This window comes from Malaclemys terrapin, chromosome 19 (genome assembly GCF_027887155.1).
Source record: "Malaclemys terrapin pileata isolate rMalTer1 chromosome 19, rMalTer1.hap1, whole genome shotgun sequence".
Lineage (NCBI taxonomy): Eukaryota > Metazoa > Chordata > Testudines > Emydidae > Malaclemys > Malaclemys terrapin.
This window is the reverse complement of record NC_071523.1, coordinates 4,267,973-4,286,154: the sequence shown is the minus strand read 5'-3', so window position 1 is coordinate 4,286,154 and position 18,182 is coordinate 4,267,973. Positions and strand designations below refer to the sequence as shown.

Genomic DNA, 18,182 nt, shown 5'->3' with positions numbered 1-18,182 from the left:
CAGGGAGGGACATGGGGGCTAAGTGGCAGTGGGACACGGACCTGCAGAGGGCACTCCAGAGCTGGGATGAGCTAATTCCCGAGGACAACCACCAGGAGGCGCCGCAGGGGTGAGTCTACACTCCTACACCATCCATCCCCACGGCTCACAATGATCTGCTCTTCCCTGCTCTGGATTTGTCCGCTGAATGTGACCTGTAGCACCATCGCAGTCTGGCAGCTCCTCTGGTCAACCTCGCTTTAGGGTCCAGACAAGGTGTTTTTGTGGCTTCTGTATCTCTAGACCACACGTTACACGAACCTGCCTAATGACACTGTAGAGCATTTTGAAATATCGACATTTCATCCCAGCCTCACCAGCCCCCCATAATCAGCAGGAGTTCACATGATCTGGAGCAGACAAAATCAAAGCAAAAGAGTCCTAATATATGAAATCCATGTATTTAACATTTGCAAGCTCAATCAATAACAACACATATTTGAATAATAGGGGCACATGGGGCAGAGGGTATAGCATAGACCTTAATTGTCATTTGAGACAGTGACCACTTTTTATTATGTGAAAAATATTCAACAAATCATAAATGTATCTATTCAGCAAAATGACAAATATCATAATAATTGTAACCAAATACTGCATTTTGGAGTCACTATAAACAGTTACTGGCGTTTTGTCTCATTCCAACAACAATGGAGTGTCCCGACAATACAAGTAATGAGTAATACAAGTCACTACTTGTCATCCCTGTTTTCATCTGCAAATGCTAAAGCTGGTTTTGTCGGGTCACTATGACACTCCACACCTCCAGGGCATGCCCAGAATATGGTTCCTGGCAATCTGGCTCATAGATTTACAAAGTCCATTACCCTGGATTAACTTCAAAATATCTGTGCGCCATTGTCTGGTACAGTTTTTGGAAATGGAGCCTTGGAACTGTCATTGCGTATCCATGCACACTGCAGTGCGCCTGAATAGGTGCGTGTTTGACATTTCCTATAAGTGCTTCCCTTGGTGGTGGGAAGAGCTGAGCTTTGGTTTTGATACGGTACCTTTGCCAGTTTTCCCTGTCCATGATTTCTGCCATGCTTCTAACCTGGAGGCACAGTTTGATTGTCTGTAGCATGCAGCCAGGAATTTGGGTGCCTGTTCAGTGTCATCGATGTCACCCAGCAGAGAGAGGGAGTACCCAGCATGCAGAATTTTCAACAGAGTAATTCTGATGGGGCCAAAATAGGAAGCTACTGTATCACCGCCTGAGAGCGCACGGACAGCGAACAGCCCCGGTATCATGTTCCGGTGTTGCTCTGCAGAGCATGGATGTCTATTACAGCTCTCTCTTGGACTCTGGGTTCCATAATCACTAAATATGTTAGGCTCTGTTCACGGTAATGATGCAAAAGTAAGAGAAATACGTCAATGTCATCTGATAATACCGACTTTTCCACCACTTCCTCTTTTGCTCTCATCACTGTTTGATGTCTGAGGATGTTCTTTGCTGCCTCGTGTGAGATGGCCATATCTCCTCTGTTGACCACCACACCCCCCTGGTTTATTTCAGCTCAGGTATTTTCTCTGTCTTTAATAATTCTGCACAAATGATGCCAATCAAACTCTTTCTTATTTTCATTAACTGTCGAGACAACTTTCTGTGGCGGTATCGATGCATTTGTCCTTAAATGATGCACTCTGCTTGCTCCTGTAGGTCTGCTTGATTTTGTGACACTCGTTGGGTACGTCTTCACTACCCGCCGTATTGGCGGGTAGCAATCGATTTTTCTGGGATCGATATATTGCGTCTCGTTAAGACGCGATATATCGATCCCCGAACGCGCTCAACGTCGACTCCGGAACTCCACCAGAGCGAGCGGTGGTAGCGCAATCAACAGGGGAGCCGCGGCCCTCGATCCCACGCTGTGTGGACCCCAGGTAATTCGATCCAAGATACTTCGACTTCAGCTACGCTATGCACGTAGCTGAAGTTGCGTATCTTGGATTGATCCTCCCCCCACCCCCCAGTGTAGACCAGCCCATTGTGCTGAAGGATTTGCACCTGTCCGAGACAAGGTATACATCACCTGCTGCTAGCTCGTGTTCAGTGTAGATTCTGAAATTTATCACAAAGCCCTTGAGGATACCACGTGCTGGTAAGTGTACAGCAGACTCGTCAGTGACTGTGCAGGGGACTTCTTAGGAAGGATGTCTAGCTGACACCTCTGTCTGCAGCTGCTTCTTTAGCTTAGATTTAGCCTTGGCAATCCTGTCACCAGAGGCAGTGAATAGATTCATAGACTCTAGGACTGGAAGGGACCTCGAGAGGTCATCGAGTCCAGTCCCCTGCCCGCATGGCAGGACCAAATACTGTCTAGACCATTCCTGATAGACATTTATCTAACCTACTCTTAAATATCTCCAGAGATGGAGATTCCACAACCTCCCTAGGCAATTTATTCCAGTGTTTAACCACCCTGACAGTTAGGAACTTTTTCCTAATGTCCAACCTAGACCTCCCTTGCTGCAGTTTAAGCCCATTGCTTCTTGTTCTATCCTTAGAGGCTAAGGTGAACAAGTTTTCTCCCTCCTCCTTATGACACCCTTTTAGATACCTGAAAACTGCTATCATGTCCCCTCTCAGTCCTCTCTTTTCCAAACTAAACAAACCCAATTCCTTCAGCCTTCCTTCATAGGTCATGTTCTCAAGACCTTTAATCATTCTTGTTGCTCTTCTCTGGACCCTTTCCAGTTTCTCCACAGCTTTCTTGAAATGCGGTGCCCAGAACTGGACACAATACTCCAGCTGAGGCCTAACCAGAGCAGAGTAGAGCGGAAGAATGACTTCTTGTGTCTTGCTCACAACACACCTGTTAATACATTCCAGAATCATGTTTGCTTTTTTTGCAACAGCATCACACTGTTGAATGTTGATGTCGGTACAGGAACCAATCACCTGTCAAAATATTCTTGATCTCAACCTCTCATGAACTTGCTTGTAAGCCTTCAATAGATAAGCTCAGCATCAAATATCTTTGTTGGACCAACCCGTGCATTTTGCACGGCCAGTGTCTCTGCTCTCCTCGGTATTGTGTCACAGAACCCTGGGGGCGGGCCAGCAATGTTCCGATTCATGCATTTGGAAAATTCCAGCTGTAAGTGAGTTATCTACACTGATGGTTGTGCCACTCTACCCTGCCAATATTTACTATTGCCTCTGAGTGCCTGTGACGTTATTGATAGAATCTGGGACCATATAGAACATGGTTGCAACCAAAGTCCTGTAGTGGCACCAAATCTTGTATAAAGGGGGTCAAATGAGGTGTCTAAGATGAGGTGATGGTTGGCTGGTTATGATTATGTTGTCTACATGTGTCTATCAGTTTTGTAGTTAAAGTTATAAATATTGGCTCTAAACTGTCTGTATTTCAAACTTATGCTAATCTTCTGGGAGACATCCCAGACAAGTTGGTGTTAGCTCTGCCTAGCCTGCTTGATGGCCCATTAAGGACCATCAGCTATACAACTGACCCATGGAGAGAAGGCAGATACGCCTTGTAACTCAGCAAAGTCTGCAGGAACTTGCCCATGTGACTCCAGACTCCATTTTGCTGTAATTTTCCACAGTAAGAACAAAGAGGTTCTTACACCTGGAAAAGACTATAAAAGGCTGATGCCTCATCTCCATCTGGTCTTCAATCCTGCTTCATACCTCTGGAGGAACTTTGCTACAAACTGAAGCTCTACACAAAGGACTGATGACCCATCCCAGCTGAGGATGTATTCCAGAGACTTGATTTTGAACCTGCAGTTTATTTCATCACTGCTACAAGCCTGAACCAAGAACTTTGCCATTACTGTATGTAATTGATTCCATTTAACCAATTCTAGCTCTCATCTATATCTTTTTCCTTTTATGAATAAACCTTTAGATTTTAGGTTCTAAAGGATTGGCAACAGCGTGATTTGTGGGTAAGATCTGATTTGTATATTGACCTGGGTCTGGGGCTTGATCCTTTGGGATCAGGAGAACCTTTTTTCTTTTAATGGGGTATTGGTTTTCATAACCATTCGTCCCCATAACGAGTGGCCCTGGTGGGGATACTGGGAAACTGGAGTGTCTACGGGAATTGCTTGTGTAACTTGTGGTTAGCCAGTGGGGTGAGACCAAAGTCTTCTTTGGCTGGTTTGGTTTGCCTTAGAGGTAGAAAACCCCCAGCCTTGGGCTGTAACTGCCCTGTTTTAAGCAATTTGTCCTGAATTGGCACTCTCAGTTGGGTCCCACCAGAACCGCCTCATTACAGTGCCTAGTGGCGTTTAAGGGATCAATGCACAGGTCTAGTTTCTTACTTATGGCTTCTCTGGATATTGCATCTGCAGCAATCCTCGACTTCATTTTGTCTATGTGGATCTCCTGTATTGTATTTGGTGTGTGGCGAGTGTTTGATTTATAATTTATTGATGTCTATAATTGTCCAGTAGTTGAAAATTAACTCACATGAGTGAAGATGTAAGAACTTATTGTGAGCATGCTCAGAGAGTACAGGAAGAATATGCCTTCTGTCTCAGTTTGGGGGAGGAGGGCGTGTACTAGAAAGGTATACAGCTAATACCAACTGTAATACAGACAGTACCTAGGTACCTCCTAGCTCCAGCACAAAACATTAGCGTGCAGTTTTCATTAAAAATATTTGAACTTCAATGAAAATGCTTTCACTGCCACCTGGCTTGTGATAAGTGCTCGTATTTCAAAATGCTCAGCAGTGACAAGGTATCATCAGGCAGTTTCTTCCAACCTAGGGTCTTGAGATTCAGAATCCAGAAAAAAAAACCTTACCCCAGCAGTAGTTGATTATTTTTTGTCGAAGTCCAAATGTCTTGGCCAAGGTACAGTCACAGTCCAGATTCCAGAGAAAATAATAAACAAACCAATAATGATAATAAATAAATGAAAAGATTTCAGGGTATGTTCAAAAGTGCCTGGCAGTCCAGATTTGGCCCATGGTCTGCCTGTTGACTGACTACCCCCGCCTTATACTGACACTAAAACACGGTACTAGCAAGGTGCTACCAGACTTATTGCTTTCCCAACATAAAATCATAGAATCATAGAATATCAGGGTTGGAAGGGACCTCAAGAGGTCATCTAGTCCAACCCCCTGCTCAAAGCAGGACCAATTCCCAACTAAATCATCCCAGCCAGGGCTTTGTCAAGCCGGGCCTTAAAAACCTCCAAGGAAGAAGACTCCACCACCTCCCTAGGTAGCGCATTCCAGTGCTTCACCACCCTCCTAGTGAAATAGTTTTTCCTAATATCCAACCTGGACCTCCCCCACTGCAACTTGAGACCATTGCTCCTATTTCTGTCATCTGCCACTACTGAGAACAGCCAAGCTCCATCCTCTTTGGAACCCCCCTTCAGGTAGTTGAAGGCTGCTATCAAATCCCCCCTCATTCTTCTCTTCTGGAGACTAAACAATCCCAGTTCCTTCAGCCTCTCCTCATAAGTCATGTGCTCCAGACCCCTAATCATTTTTGTTGCCCTCCGTTGGACTCTTTCCAATTTTTCCACATCCTTCTTGTAGTGTGGGGCCCAAAACTGGACACAGTATTCCAGATGAGGCCTCACCAATGTCGAATAAAGGGGAACGATCACGTTCCTCGATCTGCTGGCAATGCCCCTACTTATACAGCCCAAAATGCCGTTAGCTTTCTTGGCAACAAGAGCACACTGTTGACTCATATCCAGCTTCTCGTCCACTGTGACCCCTAGGTCCTTTTCTGCAGAACTGCTACCTAGCCATTCGGTCCCTAGTCTGTAGCAGTGCATGGGATTCTTCCGTCCTAAGTGCAGGACTCTGCACTTGTCCTCGTTGAACCTCATCAGGTTTTTTTTGGCCCAATCCTCTAATTTGTCTAGGTCCCTCTGTATCCGATCCCTACCCTCTAGTGTATCTACCACGCCTCCTAGTTTAGTGTCATCTGCAAACTTGCTGAGAGTGCAGGCCACACCATCCTCCAGATCATTAATAAAGATATTAAACAAAACCGGCCCCAGGACCGACCCTTGGGGCACTCCGCTTGAAACCGGCTGCCAACTAGACATGGAGCCATTGATCACTACCTGTTGAGCCTGACGATCTAGCCAGCTTTCTATCCACCTTACAGTCCATTCATTCAGCCCATACTTCTTTAACTCGGCGGCAAGAATACTGCGGCAAGAAACAGGCCTACTGCAGATCAGCTCCAGGTCCCCCTTCTCCTGAGGTGACCGGGAGCCCTGCTCTTGTCTATCTGAGCTAACTCTCCCCAGGACCACTCTGGTCTCTTAGCACAGGGGTTCTCCTAAGACATTTTTGGTGGCCTTAGACTCCGGTCACCAACTCTTGCTGGTGGCTGCTCTGACAATTTTTCCTAAAATACTTAATTAACTTGAGGAAAAACAAATAAATATACACATATCCATGTCCAAATCATTGTAATTTATCTATGCAGGGTTTTTTTTCAGACTCAATAATAAAAATAATGTACAGTTGTCTCTATTCTTTACTGGACCTAAGCAGAATAGAAACAAAATAAGGTGCTTTGTACATTCTTCTCTTTTTTTGTTGTTGTTTCTTTTGGTGGCTGTTTTTTGTTGTTGTTTTTAAGACTTGCTAGCTAAGTAAGTCTGCTCCTGGGAAAACTGATATTTGTAGGTTTGTTAATCTTGCTTTTCACAGCAGACTTACTCAGCCCTGGCAAGCCAGGGGACAAATTAAGCTCTGAATGGACAGGTGGGTAGGCAGGCAGCGGGGTCCAGGGGCAATGGAGGGCTGGGGAAGGCAGCGGGGGCCATGGGTGCTGGGGAGGGGGGCGAGCCTGGGGCCAGAGCCCAAAGCCCTGCATCTGGAACCCGAAACCCCACGGCCGGAGCCTGCCACCCAATGTCCTAGGGCAGAAGCCAGAAGCCCAAGCCCCACTACCCCTGGGAAAGGGGGGAACTCACCCTCTGCTGTTTGTGGCTCTAGAGGGGGGCAGGGCCCAACCCCTACTGGTGGCACTGGGGAAGGGGTGAATGCTTTGCCACGCCCCCCTCCAATCACTGCCCAGGAGGCTGTGGCCGCAAGAAAACCCCCTGGTGGTCACATGTGGCCACAGTGGCCGCATTTGAGAAATGCTGTCTTAGAACATTTCCTTGGTTTGCTTCCTGCGGCCTGCCATTCTGTCTCCACCACCCCTGCTCTCAGCGATGCTCCACTCCCTGTCAGGCAGATGGAACAGAATCTCCAGGTGTGGCGCGAACGCAGCCTCTTGCCCCAGCTCTAGGGGGAGCCAACAGGACGTGTCTTTGAGTTGAGCATGCAGTGACCGCTGCGGGTCTCCTACCTCTTCTTGCAGATCAGAACCACCAGCAGGATTACAAGGCCAGTTATCAGGGTCAGGCAGATCCAGATGATTGTCATGGTGTCGTACCTGAGAGCTACTGGAAGAGAAACATCACAGAAGGGGAACTCAAGGCGCATGTGCTTGGTATGAGGCACCCACTAACCCACCCTCTGTAAACCTACATTCCGTAATATATAACACTCTGCCCCACCGCCAGACCTTCCACTGAGGATCTTGATGGGAAAGGAATTAATCTTCCTGTCCCCCAGTGCAGGGACCTCCTTACAGATGGGGAAACCGAGGCATGGAGCTAGACCGGCCAGTGTGGCACAACCAGGGGTGGCTCTATGTTTTTTGCCGCCCCAATTACGGCAGTCAGGCGGCCTTCGGCGGCATGCCTGCGGGCGGTCCACGGTCCCGTGGCATTTCTGCGGGTGATCTGCTGGTCCCGCGGCTTTGGCGTACCCGCCGCCGAATTGCTGTCAAAACCGCGGGACTGGCGGACCTCCCGCAGGCATGCTGCCGAAGGCCACCTGACTGCCACCCTCACAGAGACCAGCAGGCCCACCCCCCTGGGGCTTGCCGCCCTAGGCACGTGCTTGCTGCGCTGGTGCCTGGAGCCACCCCTGGGCACAGCAAACCCATGGCAGAGGTGAGTGCAGAACCCGGGAATGCTGGCTGCCACTTCCTTGCGCTAATCATTGCAATGGCGCTTCTCAAGCTGCGAGGAGCCCTGGGAGAATTGGTCCCTCTGTCTGACGGTTGCAGTGTCACTCCACCCCCCCCCAGCGACTCGGCAATTCCTGCAGGGAGCAGCGAGCACAGCAAAACCCTGCCTGGGTTCCCATGTCCTCACTGAGTCGCTAGGATTTCTGGGGGCCTGTCCGTGGTTCTTTGCTGCAGTCAGTTGGGACGCTCTGCGAGTCTTTCCCAGTGCATTGTGGGAGATCCTGTCTGTCCTTCTGGGCACACGGCAGGATTGTGGGAATGCCCTGGAGGACTGTCACGCCGCAGTGATTTCACCTGCATCCTCACTGCAAAGAGCAATCCCACTTCGGGAGGCCACTCGTCCGGTTTGAACCCAGACAGTCCTCGTTTTGTGGAGCAGTGGCCCTGTCCGGGAGGGACGCAGCACCACACATGCCTTTGTCCAGGGACAACGAGAAGAGAGAGGAGGAAACTGGATGCAGGAGGACACTGGTGGGAACAGGGGTGGAGGCGGCATCGCCGTGCAGAGGGATGCAGCCAGGGGTGGGCCCACACGGAAGGGCAGGGGGATGCAGGTGGTGGATGGGGGGGAAGTCCTGTATTCTGGGGACTGTTCTCAGAGGGGATTGTGTGCGGATGGTGGGCTAGCTCTGCAGGGAAGGCAGACCGAATGAGGTCTCTTCTGCCCTTCTCCTAGTCTGCAGTGTAGTGTCCCAGGCCCAAGATTTCAAACCTCCCCCACCCCCAGCTTTCCCTCCCCATCTCACGGCCGCTTACACTATCATGTGCCATTATCCATTTCCAGCTGCTCATAATCCCTCAAGCAAACCCCTCCACCCAGATGCCAGCTGCTGCACCAACATCAGTGCCTGGCACTCCCAGCCTGGATTCCAGGACAGCAGAACCACCGCTCCCTTCTGACTCTGCCTCACCTCCCCGTTCGCTTACTCCTCTCCCTTCAGCCTCCCACTGACTGTGCGGCGGATCCCGCTCCGGCTGAAGTCCAAGACAAACAGCCCACTGACCAAGTGCTGTGCGTCTGGGTGCTGCACATTAACCCTCGTGCCCATGCACATACGATCGCTCTCTCCCCATCCTCATCCTCTCGTGCACTCACTTGCTTTCCCGGTCTCCACCTCCACCATCTGGCTGAACCTCCCACAGCCAGCAGAGGTCCGGGCCCGAACCTGGAAGATGTAGCGGGTTGCAGGCTTGAGCCCAGAGACAGTCGCACTTGTGCCTTTGGATTTTAGCGTGGAGTAACTCTGCATTTCCTTGTCCTGTTTGAGAGCAAGGCAAAGATCTCACTGAGACAGCGCAGGGACTGGGGAGAGCCTGGCAGTAACCCTCTCGATGTGTCTGGCTGGTAACAGTAATTACATCATGCCTAAGCTATAACCCTGGCTTAATGCACCCTGGCCAGGCTGCGGGGGCTGGGCCAGCAAATCACTGTTACCTTCTCGTAGTACTTGACCTCATACTCCAGGATGATGCCATTGGGTTGGTCTGGCTCATGCCACAGCAGCGTGACGCTGTTCTGACCCGTGTTCTCCTGGCGAAGCACCACCACCTGGGATGGGGCTGAGAATGCAGATGACAGAACATCAGAAACTGGACTTGTCTCCAGTGAGAGAGCGAGCTATGCTGCAGACTGGGAATCCCTGGATCTCGGGCACTTCCGGAGCCTGTTCAGAGGCCAGCCGTTGCCCCAAGCTTGGGGACCCTAGGCAAACGCTCAGAGGACAGCCCAGCTGTCTAGCACCTTCCCCGAGAGCAGGGCCTTGCTGTCCAGTTGCCCAGGGCCCTGGCACAGCACTGACTCGTCAGACTCCCCCACAATCTGTCCCAGAACTCCATTCTGCTCCCTAGCGAGGCGGGGCAGCAACCTCTTGCTGTCCCAGGCCGTGGGCGCTGCTCTCTCTGTTTTGGTAGAGCAGATTCACAAACCGTTCTGGTCAATGGGGCCCCGGTTACACCCTTGCCAGCCCAGGCCATGGCACCAGAGCGCAGACGAGCCCAGCTGGGCTCAGAGTGATTGATTTCCTTTTCAAGTCAGCCTGGCCTGGCCGATGATTAGCTAGACAATGTGCCAGTGGCAGGAAGAGCCCCCCACCGGCACAGCTGGCATCCTTGGACCCCGGGCACACTCACTGCTGCTGCCGATCTTTTCACTCCATCGTTGTGGATGGATGCCGGGAGGCACAATGGAACATGCCACTGTCACAGAGGGAGAGCGCACCAATGAAAGACTCCACTGTCATTGTGGGTGGATGGACCATTCTGATCATCCAGGCTGACCTGCATAGCCCAGGCCAGAGACCCCCACCTAGGGCTCCTTCATCCAGCCCAGAGCACTGAGATAAGAAATGTCCACTCTCGATTTAAAGACCCCAAATGACAGAGAATCCACCACATCCCTAGGCAAGCTGTTCCAGGGCTTAATTAACCCATTTCCACGTTGAATGTATCTAGCTTCAGCTTCCAGACACCGGACCTTGCTGTGCCTTTGCCGGCTAGATTACAGGGCCCCCTGCTCGCCGTAATCCTCCCCCCGAGGAGGGGCTTGCATGCGGTGATCCAGAGACTATGTGTTACGGTGGGTGCATGGGGACAATGATAATGTACGACCTTTGTTATGCTGGGTGGGTGGAAGAGCGAGAATGGGATATTCCATTTTTTCAGTTGGTGGGGGGGCAACAATAATGGACCACCCCATTGTTTTGTTGGGTGGATGGGTGGATAGCAATAGAATATTCCATTTTTCGGGGCAGCAATAATGGAATGCCCTATTGGTGTGCCAGGTAGGAGGATCGGTAGTCATAATGGAATATTCCAGTTTTACAGGTGGTGGGGGGTGAGCAGTAACATTACACACACACACCCCCTCAGTGCAGCTGCAGGGGAGCTGCATTAGTGGTTTAGCTATGGACCAGGATGCATCATAACACTGGTTACCCAAGAGGCCTGGCCGCCTTATGGCCTGTGCCCCCGGGAAGCACTGTCCCATGGCATCACTGCAAAGGCTGGTGAACTGAGATCAAACAAAGGGAAACCTCCTCACCCCGCCTGGATCTGCCGGTGGGCTTCCCGGCCCCAGGCTTTCAGCAGACAAACGGCCAGAGAACTGCATGACGATCGGCATTAACATTGTAACTATGCAGGCGCCGAGCAGGGGCCAGGAAGGGATAGTTCACCCACCTATAGCATTGCCCAATTGGCTGGTTCATTACAGGGAAAGGGTCTTGCCATTTTCTAAAGCCTCAACTTGCAGCCCCTGCTGGAGGCAGAATACAGGCGTAGATGGGGCCTGTGGTGTTTGGGTGCTGAAATGGTAACTCCAGGTAGCACTGGCTGCGCTATTCCCGCTGTGGTTTTTACCGCACTGTAGCTCATGGAGGTCAATCCCAGGTGGGGCCTCAACTAGCCACACTCTGCTGTGCTGCAGTAAAGCGCACGTTTCGACTGGGCTGCCTGGTGCCTCTCGCTCTAATGCCCACACAAAGAACGAGTCTGTGCAGCTAATGTCTTTGTCAAAGCTCCTGGGGACACTCCCCACATGTCTCTTCCTGGCCATAAGGTTGACCCCAGGGATCAGCCTATGAGCTGCCCAACTCCCAGCTTTTGAACCGCTACCACTGGATTGGGTTAGATCACAGTATAGTTAAAGCAGCACAGAAACTATGTGTAGACAAGCCTTGGGGAACATTCAGGGAGCGTCCAGACTGGCCCGTGTGACCATATTAACTAACAGGAAGTGATGCGAGGTCAGAATCCCTAGTGAAGACAGAGGCCGTGGGGAAAGTGGCGCAGCCCCAGGAAGCCCTGCTGGGCACAACAGAAGGGAACAGTCGTCAAGGCAATCCCCACGGGCAGAGCACTGAGGCTCCGCACTCCACAGCAATCCCTGGCACTCCTGAACTCCAGGGATTGGTGAGATTCCCCGGAGAGCTCAGTAAAGATTGATTGACTGGGCCTAGTCAGTCCAGAGAGTATGGTCTATCTGGCAGTCCCCATCTGGCCCCTCTCCGGAGTGGTGCTCTGAGTGATGGAGCTGTCGGGACGACTGAGAACGACCATTGACTATCGCACTGACCACGTCTCTCCGCTTTGCAGGTTGGTGCCTCTTTTCCATTGCAGCATCCCTTTAAACACCTCCAGCCACACGGCTAAACCGCTGTTCTTTCCAACCGGCCTGCTTCTGCTGCTCCCAGCTGCACCTGTTCTACGAGAAAAGCTAACTAGGGAGCATTCAGTATCTGTCTATGCAGCCAGCCATTGCAGGCATTTAGTGCCCGTCCCCTTAGCATCAGTGTGATAACGCTGGGGCGGGGCCGGCAGGAGGGGCAGGGGAAGGGGGGATGTCCTCTGGGGGGGTCAGTTGGGAGCCTGGGCAGCTGCAGGAGACAGTTTGCAATAAAAAGCCTTGTTCCTCTCTTACTTATTATGAGCTGACCCAGGCATCTCCCTTGATTTCTCTGGAGTTATTCCAGATTGACACTCGTACACAAGAGCAGAATGAGCCCTGGTTTACCCTACCGACTTACATCAGTATAACTACGTCGGTCGGGGGTGTGGAGCTCAGAACGACGTAGTTGTACCGATCTAGCCCCGGGGCTGTGTAGATGGGAGGGTTTCTCTGGGGGAGGTGGAGTACCTGTGCGGATAGGTGCTCTCTGTCGGCATAGGGAGTGTCTCCACCAAGCACTTCAGCAGTGCTGTGAGCGTAAGTAAGCCCTGAGGTGCCTCATCATGTAACGCTCCAAGAGCCGGTCCCTGCACTGAAGAGGGGCCCCAAGGTCCTGCTCTGGGCTGAAGTGGGGAACTGCTTCCTGGGGAAAGAGGCTGTTTCTCAGCAAGGGATTGGAAAAGACAAGATATGCCTGAAAGAGACTTTCCCAAGCAAACAACACAGGCACTTGCCAGGTGCTGGCCCTTGTGTGAGATGGGAAAGGAGCACTAGATGGAGCATGAACTTTTGCGTGGCCCTTTGGGAAGGGAGGTGAGGAGCAGACCTAGGAGTTCATGCTCCACTTAGTGTTCTTTGTCAATAAACAAATGTCCGGTGCGCCCCGGCCTCCTGTGGAACTGGAGCAGCCCAGCGTGAGGCCACAGCGGAACGGCCGGGGTGTTGGGGAGGTGGCGACGAAGCGGAATGTGACGGGCTGAAAGCGAACCGAAGAAGATTAATTCCTCGCTCGCTCAAAGCGTGCGTCTGCAGACGGCAGCTCAGCGGTGAGCCCCAGACAGCCCCGTCTCCCCAGGGCCGCTGCTATGCCGGCTGAGGAGACAAGGGCCATTTCTCACAGATGCCTATCTGGGAGCTACTATGGTCACCATGGCAAGCCAGCATTTGTCACAGGCCCCACACACAGTGACCGCGGCTAATTCTCCTTCTGAGCGTAGGGAAAGCCAGGGCGGACTCAGATTCCTCGGGGGGCCTTTAGGCAAACGCTGACCCCCTTGGGAGAAGGTCCAGCTGGGCCCAGCGGGGAGCTGTTCACATCAGTTGCCGTGGGCCGAGCCTCCTGGGGGTATCTGCTCCTCCTACCTGCCTGGTTCGTGGTGATGTTGACAACGGCAAATCTCTTGGGCTCCAGGCTGAGGTCGGACACGCCGTTGACAGCTTCCACCCAGAAGGAGTAGTTCATGTGGGCCATGAGGTTGGCCACGGTGAGGGCAGCCTGCCCCAGGCTCATCTGCTGGGGAACAAAGCGGATCCCACCGCCGCATGCCTCGCACTGGCCCAGGTCCCACGTGCAGCGCCTGCAGACCACGTTGTACGTGATATCAGTGCGCCCCCCCTTGTCCAGGGGTGGAGCCCACTCCAGTGTCACCGAGGTGCCATTCACACTGGAGACCAGGTTGACAGGAGCAGAGGGGGGCCCTGGAAAGGAAGCAGAGATTCATCCAGATTGGTGGGGTGCTGTGCTCGGGCCGGGGGGGGGGGGGAGAAAAGCCCATGGGAAGGTGATGTGATCTGTGGGAGAGAACAGAGTGATACTGGCTGACTAGAGAGTGACTGACATGCCCTGAGTGTGTGTGTCGGGAAGGAAATAACAACCTAGATACAGGATGATCTGAGGGTGCCATGCCCTGGGGGTGTGTGGCAGGGGAGGGGGGAGAGAAGGCAATAACACAACCTAGATACAGGCTGATCTGAGGGTGCCATGCCCGGGGCGGGGTGGGAAGGAAATAACACAACCTAGATACAGGCTGATCTGAGGGTGCCATGCCCTGGGGGTGTGTGGCGGGGCGGGGAAGGGAGGAAATAACACAACCAGATACAGGCTGATCTGAGGGTGCCATGCAGTGTGAGAATCTGACTAGAATAGGATTGTTGATAAATTGCAGAGTCAATTACTTGACCACACTTTGGTGTGGTATGAAGTATACTCAAGAGACTAAATGACCAATGTGTCAGGTTTATTAATCTGGTACAGGAAAAGGTTCTATCCAATACCAGTCTCCAACGAGCAGCCTCGTGCAGCGATGGTACATTCACCTCACGCAGAAGGTGCACTCCCCAAGTCACACGTCGCAGCTGGTATTAGTTATATGATGATTTTACAAGTGACATGTCACTACAGTTTAAGCCAGCAGTTTGTCCCACTTCCCTAACTTGCTATTCTGTTCCTCCCTTAGCTTTGTTTTGTGTACTAGCATTCCAGGTACTGGTCCGTGAAGATACTTCCCTAGCTGGTACTAAATAGAACAAATTGATGTTTCTGGATTTTGACAAGTTTCCTACCCCTTTATGCCAAATGCTTACTTCAGCAAAGGCAAGGAGTTATGGGATACTTAGCATATGTGAACAGGATTACTGTAGAGGTTGGTTTGGGCTATATCGCTGTTACAATATTTGTGCTTAATGTTATTGCTCAGTGCATACTAATATGGATAGTGCAGATAATACATTTTATGAATACGATGTATATGCTAGCCAGCATATATTATTTAGCAGGGCCCCCACTTGTTGCCTTGATAATTGTTATTGTCAAGGCGACAGCTTTTCCAAATGAATGTATGAATTAGTGGTGAGGGCCTTTATATGTGATTTAAAGTGTTTTAACAAACTCCATAAGTGGCAATAGATCATTATCACAGCTAAAAGTAAGACACCATGTAACACAAGCAAAGCCTTAAATGCAATTGCTATCCAGGTGTGGGAAATCAGTATTTTAAGATCCCCATCATGAATAAGGTTTTTCAAGGCTTGTTCTGCCTTGTGCATGTCACTGCTAATCTGAATGTGAGGTTTTGTCTAGTAATGTTTTTAAATTTAAAGTGATTAATATGCACATTAAAACTGGTAGGTAAGTTTTAACTTCATTGGTGCTCACTTTGGATAATAGATTCATTTTGAAAACTGGGATAGACATTATTATAGTGTGTCCCACAGTGCTAGGTAGATGAGAGATAAAACAGAAATGCGGAGTGGTGACTTTACAAGTGAGGCCTCCATATATAAACTTCTTGTAATTAGTTACTACACAGTACTGTCCACCCACGTTATAGGTTACCCTTCCTGCTGGTTAGCACCTGCTGGGAAACTTTCCTGAGCAGGAGACAGTGGTGGCCAGCTTCTCTGTCTCATATTGGGCTGAACCATTGTGACCACACACGTGAGTTGAAATGTCAAAAGCATCCTTGGCATAACAAGCTGTGTGAGCAAAAAAAAATGAGGCGTCCTTGTGGCATCAGATTAGGCCTGAATAAAGACTGGGAGTGGTTGGGTCATTACAAACCTAAACTTAATTTCCCCCATACTAATTTCTCCCTACTGTTACTCCCACCTTCTTGTCAACCGTCTCTAATGGGCCACTCTCTTACCCCTTCAAAAGTTATTTTTCCTCCCTTGGTATCCTGCTGTTAATTGATTTCTCTCGTTAGCCTGACCTCACACTTGGTAAAGCAACCCCCATCCTTTCATGTATTTATACCTGTTCCTGTATTTTCCACTCCAGGCATCTGATGCAGTGGGTTTTAGCCCACGAAAGCTTATGCCCAAATAAATTTGTTAGTCTCTAAGGTGCCACAAGGACTCATTTTTTTTGCTGATACAGACTAACACAACTACCACTGAAAGCTGTCTGAGGTGCTTTTCAGGTTTGCACTGCTGCGGGATACACTGCTAGTTGACGGAGAGCCAATTGTTTCTTGTAGACGCTGTCTTCCAGATAACCTACTGAATGATCAGTAACCAATTTATTAAATATTCCTGTGCCAGGCTCCAATAGTGGTAGTGACACTATCAAAGAAATGTACATGGAACCAGGCACTGAGCAAGATTGTTTTAACAACACATTATCTCCATTAAGATACTGTGTCACTCAACCCGAATTATGCCTGGTACTGAAAGGGAATTTGTCCACATGACTCAACGCACTGCCGGTTAGCCACAGCTTTTACTATACGCTGAGGGCCATACTAATTAGCTGTTCATCACTAACGAGGTCAGGCAATTTTCCTTCTTCAATGTTTCCTAATGAGTTGGTTGTGGTGGTTACCATGTAACTCCCATAAGCTGTAAAAATAATGTCTTTACCAGTCTGGTTTTTCCTTGCCTTTATCACTTGCTGCAATTAGTTTGTTAACTTGCTTTGTGTCTGATTAAACAGTTCAGCAATGTATGCACATTGCAAATCAAATAGATATTCAGAAAATCTTGAAATGTAACCAATAATTCCATCTAGATTTTGGAATCTACTGTTTTGAAAGATACCAGACTATGGAATAGTCTTTTGCCCAGCCCTCGAGTTTTGTGCATTCCTGATAAGGTACTATTATGTTAATTAAAGTAGTATACAGAAGTGATATATTTGCTTTTACACAATAACCACATTTAACCATATTTCACTGAGAAAGAATTAAAACTATAGGTGTATGCATGAACTCACTTTGCTTAATAATATACAATTTAACTAACAGTTAGACCTGGCCCGACTAGTGATCCGTCCTTAGAATGTGTCTGTAGTCGATTGCACACTCAGTTATCCATATACAGTAGGTTGAGTTGGCCAGTCTGTTATTTTATACCACACTTTATCTTCTTCTCCTGATGCCCAGGGGTTTCTTCACTGGGCACTGATGTTTCCTGGTGTCTCTGGGATGCATCCTTAAATAGCTTAATTTGGTTTGTTACAAGGAAGGCGCTCACAGACCCTTCACTGGTTTAGGGGGACGCCAAGACGTCTCGGGCAGAACCTCTGTTTTCCCTCCCATCCAGGAGCCCCTGGCAGCATGTTGGAACACCAGGGTCAGCATTGACACAGAGGAGAGAGAGTCTGTCACCCACCCTCCACCACAGCACTCCCACGCCAGACCCTAGTTGAGGGGAGAGCACACCCCCTACTCAGTAACTCACACCATTCTCTGCTGCCACTAGAATGGCTTCCCAGCCACGGGTTGGACAAGCCTCACGTTGCTTAGCTTGGGAGAGCCCAAGGGATCACTTCATCCCATGGCACAGGTTGCAGATGAAGATGTGCTGGCAAAGCAGTGTGGGGCGTTTGCCCATCATCAGCTGGCCCCAGGCCTGGCTTGCACCCATTTGATCAGTCTGAGCACCAAGCTGTCACAGACTGACCAAGGCCACTCGGCAATCCGGCTGCCTCTCTGGGGGAGCCTGTCCTGCCATGCAGTGGGTTTGATGTCACTGCTGCTGCAGTGGGTGCTGTTCGCTGATATGTCACATGCAGAATCGGAATGAAAACCGCCTGCATTCCACAGCGACATGTCAGCGACTCCTGATCACATCCAACCCTTCCCTGCACAGCACCGGAACTGCAAAGAGGACAGGATGAGCTGCGTGGGAAAACACTTCTTATCCTGACGCGAATGGAGACAAAAGCAAACACTTTAGGGTATGAGTCAGGAAAAATGAAACAGGAAAGTGTTTTAAAGTATATTAGGAACAAAAAGAATCCTAACAAAGGTATTGGTCCGTTACTAGATGGAAATGGTAGAATTATCAATAATAATAGAGAAAAGACAGAAACATTCAATAAATATTTTTTTTTCTGTATTTGGAATAAAACAGATGCTGTAGTCATATCATATGATAACATTCTTTCCATTCCACTAGTGTTTCAGAAGGATGTTGAACAGCAGCTACTAAC

The 18,182-nt window shown here is 49.8% G+C and overlaps 1 protein-coding gene across 2 annotated transcripts in view; it reads right to left on the bottom strand.

Moving 5' to 3' along the window:
• The window catches only part of EPHA8 (EPH receptor A8), a 103,337-nt gene that overhangs the window by 14,880 nt on the left and 70,275 nt on the right, over positions 1 to 18,182 (bottom strand). Inside the window, exons 4-7 of one of the 2 annotated variants that reach the window (XM_054008824.1) lie at positions 13,613 to 13,948; positions 9,521 to 9,645; positions 9,182 to 9,344; positions 7,357 to 7,453 (exon numbers count right to left, since the gene is read on the bottom strand). In XM_054008824.1, coding sequence (XP_053864799.1) covers positions 7,357 to 7,453; positions 9,182 to 9,344; positions 9,521 to 9,645; positions 13,613 to 13,948 — 721 coding nt within the window. The remainder of the gene's footprint in view (positions 1 to 7,356; positions 7,454 to 9,181; positions 9,345 to 9,520; positions 9,646 to 13,612; positions 13,949 to 18,182) is intronic. The other variant, XM_054008825.1, reaches the window with a different exon arrangement.